This window comes from Corvus hawaiiensis, chromosome 6 (assembly GCF_020740725.1).
Source record: "Corvus hawaiiensis isolate bCorHaw1 chromosome 6, bCorHaw1.pri.cur, whole genome shotgun sequence".
Taxonomy (NCBI): domain Eukaryota; kingdom Metazoa; phylum Chordata; class Aves; order Passeriformes; family Corvidae; genus Corvus; species Corvus hawaiiensis.
In genome coordinates, this window is record NC_063218.1 from 65,537,854 (window position 1) to 65,547,434 (window position 9,581).

Genomic DNA, 9,581 nt, shown 5'->3' on the forward strand with positions numbered 1-9,581 from the left:
ATCGTTATGGTCGGGGCCGCCAGCCTGGACACACCCCTGGGCGGAGCCGCCCCGCCGGGGAAACGAAACTGAAACGGGCCGGGGGATTCGGCACCCCCGCACCGGAGACTCTGCACCCCGGTACTGCTCCTCTCGCACCCCGGCACCGAGACCCCCGCACCGGCACTGACACCCCCAGCCCCGCCTCTCCCCGGCACCGGGACCCCCGCACCGGCACTGACACCCCCAGCCCCGCCTCTCCCCGGCACCGGGACCCCCGCACCGGCACTGACACCCCCAGCCCCGCCTCTCCCCGGCACCGGGACCCCCGCACCGGCACTGACACCCCCAGCCCCGCCTCTCCCCGGCACCGGGACCCCCGCACCGGCACTGACACCCCCAGCCCCGCCTCTCCCCGGCACCGGGACCCCCGCACCGGCACTGACACCCCCAGCCCCGCCTCTCCCCGGCACCGGGACCCCCGCACCGGCACTGACACCCCCAGCCCCGCCTCTCCCCGGCACCGGGACCCCCGCACCGGCACTGACACCCCCAGCCCCGCCTCTCCCCGGCACCGGGACCCCCGCACCGGCACTGACATCCCCAGCCCTGCCTCTCCCCGGTACCGGGACCCCCGCACCGGCACTGACACCCCAGCCCTGCCTCTCCCCGGTACCGGGACCCCCGCACCACAAGCTCGGCTCCCCTCGATCCCCGCTCCGGTGCGGACACCAGGACCCCCGCGCCGGTACCGCAGCGGTCTCGGAGTCATGGTCCGGTCCCGGTGCCCCCGGTGCCCACCTTGGCGATCCGCCCGGCCATGGTGATCTGTGCCCGGTGCCACGGGGATGGGCTCCGTGGAGTCACGCCTCTGGGCGGGCGGGACGAGGTTCTCCGGCCGCGCCCCCGGCACGGGTGGGTGGGGACAGACCGGCCTGGGGCGGCCGGCGACCCCCGTCACCCCGAGGTCCCAGGGGCGGTGGGTGACAGAGAGCCGGAGCCCCGCCCAGAGTGTGCCTGACGGGAGCAAAACGGGCCGCGGGGCCGCATCGCGGCTGCCCCCGCACCCCCCTGCCCGTCCCCCACGGCTGCCCCCGCATCCCGGCCGTGTCCCGGCTGATTTACGGGAACCTCCTTAATCTTTAACCAGGCAGGGTCGGACGCGGCCAGATCCCCCGGCGCCCGCTGGACACGCAGGGACTGACCCGCCGGGCACCCAGGTGGGCCCGGGGTGCTGCCTCCTCCCACCCCCGGTCCCCCGGGGGGGACAGAGTGGGGGCACCCTAGAGTGGGGCTGTAAGGGGTGGGGGTACGGGTGGTGCAGGGAGTGGGGGTGCAGGTGCCGGGCTGGGGGTGCTGGGTGTCTCTCCTGCCCTTGACCTGTGCCCTCCCACCAGCATGCCCGCCAAGACGCTCTGGCTGCCTCTGGCGTGGCTGGTGGCCACAGCCACGGTCACTGTCACCCCGGTAAGTGTGGCCCAGGGACCCGGGCTCCCTGTGGCCGCCACCCCTCTACATCCCCTCACCTGAGCCCCCCACCCGGGTGCCCCATGCCCCCCTCACGCAAGTCTCTGTGCCCAGGTGCTCACTCTGGAGGCCTCTCCCAGCTGGATGACGCTGCTCAGAGAGCACCCGACACCGCCTGTGCCCCCTGCTCGCGCCCCGGCTCCCTCGCAGGACACGGAGGCCCCCGTGCTGCCTGTGCCCACCCCCAGCGCCCACCCCGAGGGCCTGGGATGGGATGAGTGGGATGCCCCCAGCCCCACAGCGCCCGAGGGAGCACCGGAGGAGGCGGGCGCCGAGGCCGAGGGGACCACGGTAGTGCCCACGCCTGGCACCGATGCCCCGCCCTGCCCCGGGGACGAGGAGCCGGCCGAGAGCTGCGGGGAGCCCACGGGGGAGCAGCGGGCGGCCGTGGCCGAGGCTCTGGGCACCTTCGCCCTCCGCTTCTACCAGCACATGGCAGCGGCTGCCCAGCCCGACGCCAACCTGCTCTTCTCCCCCATCAACGTCGCCGTGGGGCTCTCGCACCTGCTGCTGGGTGAGGGGCTGCCCGTGGGCACCGGCACCGCCGTGTCACCGCTGTCCAGCCGGGGCGGCTCGCTGAGCTTCCCCTGTGCCCCTCCGCAGGCGCCCGCGGAGAGACCCAGGAGCGTCTGGCCGCCCTCCTGGCGTACCCGTCGGGGCTGGACTGCGTGCACGGCGCCCTGCAGCAGCTGGCCAGCGCGCCCGGCCTCTTCTCGGCCGCCCAAATCTTCCACCACCCAGGTGAGGCGGGCACCGGGTGCCGCTGGGGTGCCGCTGCCGGGTGGGCGCCGGGCTGACACCGGCACCGTGCCGCCCCGCAGAGCTGCACCTCCGGCCCCGCTTCCTCAACGACTCCCTGCGCTTCTACGGCGCCCTCCCGGACGCCCTGAGCGGCAACGAGAGCCTGGACCTGCAGCGCATCAACGCCTGGGTGCGGGAGGCCAGCAAGGGGCTGCTGCCCACGCTGCTGTCCGCGCTGCCCCCCGAGCCCCGCCTGCTGCTGCTCAGCGCCGTCCACCTGCGCGGTACGGCCCCGCCACCGGGCATCCGCCGGGCATGGGGCGCGGGGCTGGGACCGCCCCGTGCGGCCCTCCGGTGGCCCCCCCCCCCCCAGCCGCGGTGCCGTGTCCCCGCAGCCGCCTGGCGCACGCCGCTGGACCGCAAGAAGACGGTGCTGCTGCCCTTCCTGCGGCCCGGGCACCCGCCCCGCGAGGTGCCCACCATGACCAGCGCCAAGTACCCGGTGGCCTCCTTCACCGACTCCCGCCTGCAGGTCCAGGTACGCCGTGGCCGGGACTGGCCGCCAGGCGCTGGGGGTCTGGAGGGTCGCTGCTGGGGGGACAGTGGCATGATGCCACTCCAGCGGCGCTGAGGAGGAGTGCCAGGCTGTGGCGTAGCTCCTGCGGCGCTCGGGGAGGATGCCAGGCTGATGTCACTGCCCTGGCACCGAACGGGGCACAGGCCGTGGCCTCGCTCCCCTGGGACTTTGGGGCATGCCAGGCTGGCACCTCCCTGGTGGCACTGGGGGGGTGCCAGCCCACGGGGTCCCCGCAGTGGCCCTTAGGTGGGGGTCTGCCCCACAGGTGGGGCGGCTGGAACTGAATGGGGGGCTGAGCCTGGTGGTGCTGATGCCACGGGGGCCCCTGGAGCCTCTGGAGACCCTGGAGCGGGCGCTGGACGCCCCGACCTTCCTGGCGCTGCTGCGGCGGGCGGCCCGCACCCCGCACCGGCCCACCGCGCTGTCCCTGCCCCGCCTGCGCCTCGACCTCGACCTGGACGTGGTGGCTCTGGTGCACGACATGGGTAAGGACACCTCTGACGGCACCGCAGGGGCTGGGTGGGCTGCGGGGTCACATCACTCCCTGTGCAGTGACGTTACTCCCTGCAGGACGCCACGGATCCCTCCCCTGGGGGTCACTTTCCCCCGTGTCCCCAAAGACCACAATGTCCCTGGTATCCCCACACCTTTGGTTTCCCCTGAGTTCCCCCCCCCCCCCACCCCCGCGTCCCTGGTGCCCCCCATGTCCCCAGCGCCCCGGATGTCCCCTTGCATCCCAGTGTCCCCGTATTACCCCTGCTGTCTCTCACGTCCCCAGTGGCCCAAATATCCCCCATGCCCCCGGTGTTCCCCACATCCCTGCGTGTCCCCTGGCGCCTCCCAATGTCCCCGGAGTATCCCGGTGTCTCCCCTATCCCCAGCGCCCCTGTCCCCCCGGTCTTCCCTGGGTCCCTTGTGTCCGCGGGTCCCCGCGGTGCCCCCTCCGTCCCCGGTGTCCCCTCGGCCCCCGCTGCCGCGGTGTCCCCGTGTGCCGCGGGAGTGGCGCTGAGGCCGGGTGCCGCAGACTACGGGCTGTTCCTGGACGCGGAGCTGTGCGGGCTGGCGCGGGGCCCGGCGGCGGTGGACACGGCGCGGCACCGGGCGGTGCTGGCACTGGACGAGGCCGGCGTGGAGGCGGCGGCGGCCATGGCCACCTCGGTGGCGCGCTCGGCCCTGGTGCTGGAGGCTCTGCGCCCCTTCCTCTTCGTCCTCTGGCACAACACCGGCGACTTCCCCGTCTTCATGGGCCGTCTCAGCGACCCCCAGCCCTGACTCTGCCCCTCCTGTCCCTGGCCTCCCTCCTCCCACCCCTCCATCCTTCGCTCCCGCCTCCTCCTCTCCCTCCTCCCTCCATCCCTGCCTCCTCCTCTCCCTGCTTCCCTCCTTCCCTCTCTCCTTTACCCCTTTCTCTCTCCTCCCATCCTTCCTTCACTTGTCCCTCCTCCCTCCCTGCCTCCCTTCATCCCTTCCTCCCTCCGTCCTTCCTTCCCTCTCTGCATCCCTCGTCCCTCCTTCCTGTCCTCTCCTCCCTCCCATCTCCCCCCTTTCCCTCCCCACCTCTTCACCCTCCACCCGCCCCAGCTCCCCAGGGCACCAGGGGGGTCCCCGCTCCTCCCGTGCCTCAGTTTCCCCTCCAGCTCGGCGTCCCAATAAAGGCACCGACCACCTCCCACCTCCTGCGTGTGAAGAGGGGAAGGGGCAGGCTGGGGCCACCAGGGACCCCCACTCTGTGCCAGGCTGCGTGCCAGGGCGAGCCAGGGGTGGTGGCAGCGCCGGGGGCAGGTGACAACCCGCACCTTCCTAAAAAAAAAAAGCCTTTATTGCCCTAGAAAAGCCCCGCAGCCCCCGCGGCTGGTGCGACCCAGGGGCCGCCGGGGGGCACTGGGAAGGTGCCAAGGAGGGGGTCACCCAGCGCCAGCCCCCCAGCTGCGCCCCCCACGTGCCCCCCAGTCCCAGCTGCGCCCCCGCGTCAGTCCCAGCCGTTCTCCTTCACCATGTGCGACATCTCGATGATGAACTTCCCCTCCTTGTACTTCTGGCTGCTCTCGAACGCCTGTTCCTGGGGGGGGGGACACAGTGTCAGCCCCCCCGTGCCCCGATGGGCGCTGCCCCCCCAGGCCTTGGGGGTGTCCGCAGCAAAGGTTTGGGGTGTCCGGGGGCAGGGGCTGGGGAGCCCAGGCAGGGGTTGAGGCCCCCGGGCAGCGCCTGCAGCAGGTGGGGGTCCCAGCCGGGGGGCACTCACGTATTTCCAGCCCAGGGTGGTCTTGCAGCTCTGGCAGAAGATGTCGGCCACCGAGTGCAGCCCCGTCAGCAGCAGCCGCTGCTCAGCCGGGCCGCAGCCCACGTTCACCCTGTGCCGAGAGCGCGGTGTCCCACAGGCTCGGCACACCCCGCCCGGGCATCCCCGGGCCCCCCCGCCCCGCTGCCATCCCCGGTGCCCGCCGGTACTCACACGGAGTTGAACAGGTAGGCACGGCCGTGGCTGCCCTGGAAGGACTGTGGGGACACGGCCACTGTCACTGCTGGGTCCCCCGCGTCCCCTGGCCCCCCTCCCTCCGCGTCCTTGCCCATCCCGCCGCACTGCCACCGTGCAGCCCACCCGCCCGGGGACACCGCAGGGGGACACCTGCCAGCCTGGGGACACTGAGGACACTGAGACGGACACCTCCACGGTAGCGCCATACGGGTCACCTGCCGCCCCCCGGACGGACACCACCCGGCGTGTGCGGGGGATGCTTGCCGCCTCGGGGCAATGCTGGCCACCGTGGGAATGTCCTCACCTCGGGACAGCACGGGGTAAGCGCTCGCCAGCCCGGGGACACCGCAGGGGCACCGTGGGGGGGACGCTGGCCGTCCCAGCGCCACCGTGGGGAGAAACCCAACGCTCCGGGGACACGGCGGAGGGACACCCGCTGTCCCGGGACACGGCAAGGGGGCCTCCCACTGTCCCACCCGTCCCCACCCATCGCGGGGGGTGGCGGTGGCACCTTGGAGATGAGCTCCTCGTGGCGGGCCAGGTGCGCCCGGCAGTGGACGCAGCTGTAGGTACGGTGGGAGCGCGGCAGGTAGCTGCGGAAGGTGCGCGGGGGCAGGCGGCGGCGGGCCGGGGGCGGCATGGCCGGGGGCAGCGCCCCGGGGGGCACCGCGCAGCCCCCGCACAGCCGCTCGCAGGGGAAGCAGCGCAGCAGCGCGCCCAGAGCCGCCGTCCCGCCCGGCCGGGCTCGGGGGGCTCCGCCGGGGCCCCCCGGCAGAAGGAGGCGGAAAAGGGAGGCGGCTGCGAAGGGGGAGAGGGGGCGGTGAGGGAAGACCCCCTCCTCAATCTCCCAGGTGTGGGCATCCCCTCCCGAGCCCGCCGAGACCGGGCGGCTCATCGCAGCAGTGACGGGCAGCGCGGGGACGCCGGGGGGGCCGGCGGGGGCGTCCCAAGCGGGCTCTGGCGCTTCTTCTCGAAACGCCGGCGAGTCCCGGGCCAGCGGCGGTCCCCGGGGAGGTGCTGGGGGTCCTGAGCGGGGAACCGCGCGTACCGAGTGGGGGGAACAGGGAGCCGGAGGAAGGGCGGTGGGAGTCCTCGGGGGGGCTGATGAGGGTTCCAAGGTGCGGGGATGGGGGTCCCCGGGAGGCGAGAGGGGGCGGGGGGCGGGGGGCATATTGGCGGCCGCGGTGGAGGAGGACAGGGGTGTCTCTGCGGGGGGAGATGTCAGGAGCGCTGGGGGACACGGCGGGGGCTCGGCGGGGTTTGGGGGTCTCCGGGGGACACGGCGGGGGGGTACCGGGTTCCGTGGGTTCCCGGGGGGCCGGAGCCGCTCACCGCCTGCCGCTGTCCCCGCTGCCGCCGCTGCCGCTGTCGCCGCTGTCTCCGGGGCGGGCGCGGGGGGGGCCCTGCGTGCCCGGGGGCCGCATCACGGCACCGTGACTCATCCCGCGGCCGTGACGTCACCGCCCGCCACCGCCGCCGTGACGTCACCGCCGGGCCCTCCGACGTCAGCGCGGCCGCCGGGGATGCGCTGCGGCCGCCGGCTCCTCCCGGTCCCCCGCGTCCCCCCGGTGTCCCCGCGGCTGCCCCGTCCCGCCGGCCCCCCGTGCCCTCCGTGGCCGCCCAGCTCCCCGCGTTTTGTCTTGTCCCCCGTGTCCCTTGTGTCCCCCCCATGTCCCCGTGTTCTGCCTCGTCCCCAGGGTGCCTCCCTGTCCCCCCCTGTCCCCTCATGTCCCCCGTGTCACCGCCGTGAGATGTAAACCGGAGGGCGGGGGCGGGGGGGAAGCGGGCGGGGCTGCGTGGCAATGTCATGCGAACGTCATGCAAGCGATCCCGGGACTCATCCCGAGGGATCGGGGTCGGGGGGGGAGCCCCCACTGCAATGGGATGTAAACGAAAGGCGGGCCCGCGGGCGATATGCAAACGAGATGCAAATTAGCAGCAGGAGCCGGACAGGACGCGCCCCCCACGTGATCCGGGTGCCCCACGTGACACGAGCACCCCACGTGACACGAGCACCCCACGTGACCCCGGCGCCCCGCGCTCCCCGGCGCGCCGCTCTGACGTCACTTCCGTCGCGGCCGCGGCGGGAGCGGGGCACCGGGCCCTGGAGCCCCGCGGCGCCGTCATGGCGGACGACGGCGGCGAGGAGAAGAAGCAGGTGGCCAAGTTCGAGCTGGAGCGGGAGACGGAGCTGCGGTTCGAGGTGGAGGCGGCGCAGACGGTGCAGCTGGAGCTGCTGACCGGCATGGCCGAGGTGTTCGGCACCGAGCTCACCCGCAACAAGAAGTTCACGTTCGACGCGGGCGCCAAGGTGGCCGTGTTCACGTGGCACGGCTGCACCGTGCAGCTCAGCGGCCGCACCGAGGTGGCCTACGTGTCGCGGGACACGCCGATGCTGCTGTACCTGAACACGCACACGGCGCTGGAGCAGATGCGGCGCCAGGCCGAGCGGGAGGACGAGCGCGGGCCCCGCGTCATGGTGGTGGGGCCCACCGACGTGGGCAAGACCACCGTGTGCCGCCTGCTGCTCAACTACGCCGTGCGCCTGGGCCGCCGGCCCACCTTCGTGGAGCTGGACGTGGGGCAGGGCTCGGTGTCCATCCCCGGCACCATGGGCGCGCTGTACATCGAGCGCCCGGCCGACGTGGAGGAGGGCTTCTCCCTCCAGGCCCCCCTCGTTTACCACTTCGGCTCCACCACGCCCGGCACCAACATCAAGCTCTACAACAAGGTGAGTACGGGGGGCTCGCCCCGGGTCGGATCCGGCCCCAGAATCCCCCAGGCTCTCCCCCCAACCCGCGATGCGGGGTCTCTGAATCCCGGGGGGCACAGGCGGTCACCCCTTCCCAGGATCAGGGCGGGAAGGGAGTCCAGAGGTTGACAGGGAGCTGATGAAGGGAACTGGAGCACCCTGGTTATGGAGGCAGGCTGGGAGAGGTGGGGCAGTTCGGCCTGGTGTGCTGACCTCAGAGCGGCCTTTTCTGTCCTGAAGGGCTACAGGGAATCCAGAGGGGGATTCTTGTCAAGGAGCGGAGTGATAGGAAGGGGTGGAATGGGTTCGCAGGGCCAGAAGGGAGATTTAGGCTGGCGATTGGGAAGAAGCTCTTTTGCTGTGAGGATGGTGAGGCCCTGCGGGGTTGCCTGGAGAGGCTGTGGCTGCCCCAGCTCTCCCTGGAAGCATGCGAGGCCAGGCTGGATGGGGCTTGGGGGATCCTGGGCTGGTGGAGGGGGTCCCTGCTGCAGGGAACTGGATGGGCTTTAAGGTCCGTTCCACGATTTTGCCCTGGGCAGCCGCCCAGATCGAGGCCTTGGGGGTACTGGAGGAGCTGGGGAGAGCCTGGGGACGCGGGGGTGCCTCTGTGTGACCCCTCCTGCTGCAGATCACGTCGTGCCTGGCCGACGTCTTCAACCAGCGGTGCGAGGTGAACCGGCGGGCGTCGGTGAGCGGCTGCGTCATCAACACCTGCGGCTGGGTCAAGAGCTCGGGCTACCAGGCGCTGGTGCACGCCGCCTCCGCCTTTGAGGTGGACGTGGTGGTGGTGCTGGACCAGGAGCGCCTCTACAACGAGCTCAAGCGGGACCTGCCGCACTTTGTGCGCACCGTGCTGCTGCCCAAGTCCGGCGGCGTGGTGGAGCGCTCCAAGGACTTCCGCCGGGAGTGCCGGGACGAGCGCATCCGCGAGTACTTCTACGGCTTCCGCGGTTGCTTCTACCCACACGCCTTCGACGTCAAGTTCTCCGACGTCAAGATCTACAAGGTGGGCGCTCCCACCATCCCGGACTCGTGCCTGCCGCTGGGAATGTCGCAGGAGGACAACCAGCTGAAGCTGGTGCCGGTGACGCCGGGGCGGGACATGGTGCACCACCTGCTGAGCGTCAGCACCGCCGACAGCCCCGACGACAACATCTCCGAGACCAGCGTGGCCGGCTTCATCGTCGTCACCGGCGTCGACCTGGAGCGCCAGGTCTTCACCGTGCTGTCCCCCGCCCCGCGGCCCCTCCCCAAGAACTTCTTGCTCATCATGGACATTCGCTTCATGGACCTCAAATAGGGGGAAGGGCGGGATGTGCCCCCTGCCTCCTCCTCCCGCTCCCCGTGCCCGCTCCTTGTCCCCCCCGGCGCGGTGTGACCCTGTCCTTTGGTTTTATACTTTTTGTACAGTTTGCTATTAAATCTGGAAGCCTTTGCCGCTGCTGAGCGTCTGCTGAGGGCGGGGGGTCCCCGCGGGGAGCGGGAATCGCCGGCCCCGGGCTCCCCCCGCGCCCGCAGTGCGCGCCGCC

General features: G+C 72.4%; 3 protein-coding genes across 3 annotated transcripts; 2 read left to right on the forward strand and 1 right to left on the reverse strand.

Moving 5' to 3' along the window:
- The first annotated feature begins 812 nt into the window (after positions 1-812).
- Positions 813-4,170, forward strand: SERPING1 (serpin family G member 1). The gene is made up of 9 exons (XM_048306864.1): positions 813-894; positions 1,130-1,199; positions 1,377-1,446; positions 1,561-2,020; positions 2,110-2,247; positions 2,328-2,531; positions 2,643-2,785; positions 3,090-3,309; positions 3,849-4,170. The coding sequence occupies exons 1-9, from the start codon at positions 828-830 to the stop codon at positions 4,094-4,096; spliced, it is 1,620 nt and encodes a 539-aa protein (XP_048162821.1). The 5' UTR covers positions 813-827; the 3' UTR covers positions 4,097-4,170.
- Positions 4,171-4,621: 451 nt separating this feature from the next.
- Positions 4,622-6,575, reverse strand: YPEL4 (yippee like 4). Its single transcript, XM_048306805.1, has 4 exons — positions 5,812-6,575; positions 5,277-5,320; positions 5,067-5,175; positions 4,622-4,883 (listed from the first exon to the last, which is right to left on the reverse strand). The coding sequence occupies exons 1-4, from the start codon at positions 6,469-6,471 to the stop codon at positions 4,794-4,796; spliced, it is 903 nt and encodes a 300-aa protein (XP_048162762.1). The 5' UTR covers positions 6,472-6,575; the 3' UTR covers positions 4,622-4,793.
- A 687-nt stretch (positions 6,576-7,262) lies between these two features.
- Positions 7,263-9,487, forward strand: CLP1 (cleavage factor polyribonucleotide kinase subunit 1). Its single transcript, XM_048306809.1, has 2 exons — positions 7,263-8,031; positions 8,681-9,487. The coding sequence occupies exons 1-2, from the start codon at positions 7,426-7,428 to the stop codon at positions 9,350-9,352; spliced, it is 1,278 nt and encodes a 425-aa protein (XP_048162766.1). The 5' UTR covers positions 7,263-7,425; the 3' UTR covers positions 9,353-9,487.
- Positions 9,488-9,581: the final 94 nt, after the last annotated feature.

What these genes read in the sequence shown, in the direction of transcription:
- SERPING1 (XM_048306864.1), top strand. Translation starts at nt 828, where the DNA reads ATGGGCTCCGTGGAGTCACGCCTCTGGGCGGGCGGGACGAGGTTCTCC. An exon ending in CGGCCGCGCCCCCGGCACGG is followed by an intron (nt 895 to 1,129) that starts GTGGGTGGGGAC and finishes ATCTTTAACCAG; the next exon opens with GCAGGGTCGGACGCGGCCAG. An exon ending in GCTCTCGCACCTGCTGCTGG is followed by an intron (nt 2,021 to 2,109) that starts GTGAGGGGCTGC and finishes GCCCCTCCGCAG; the next exon opens with GCGCCCGCGGAGAGACCCAG.
- YPEL4 (XM_048306805.1), bottom strand. Translation starts at nt 6,471, where the DNA reads ATGCCCCCCGCCCCCCGCCCCCTCTCGCCTCCCGGGGACCCCCATCCC. An exon ending in ACGAGGAGCTCATCTCCAAG is followed by an intron (nt 5,321 to 5,811) that starts GTGCCACCGCCA and finishes GTGTCCCCACAG; the next exon opens with TCCTTCCAGGGCAGCCACGG. An exon ending in CCACCCTGGGCTGGAAATAC is followed by an intron (nt 4,884 to 5,066) that starts GTGAGTGCCCCC and finishes CCCCCCCCCCAG; the next exon opens with GAACAGGCGTTCGAGAGCAG.
- CLP1 (XM_048306809.1), top strand. Translation starts at nt 7,426, where the DNA reads ATGGCGGACGACGGCGGCGAGGAGAAGAAGCAGGTGGCCAAGTTCGAG. An exon ending in ACATCAAGCTCTACAACAAG is followed by an intron (nt 8,032 to 8,680) that starts GTGAGTACGGGG and finishes CTCCTGCTGCAG; the next exon opens with ATCACGTCGTGCCTGGCCGA.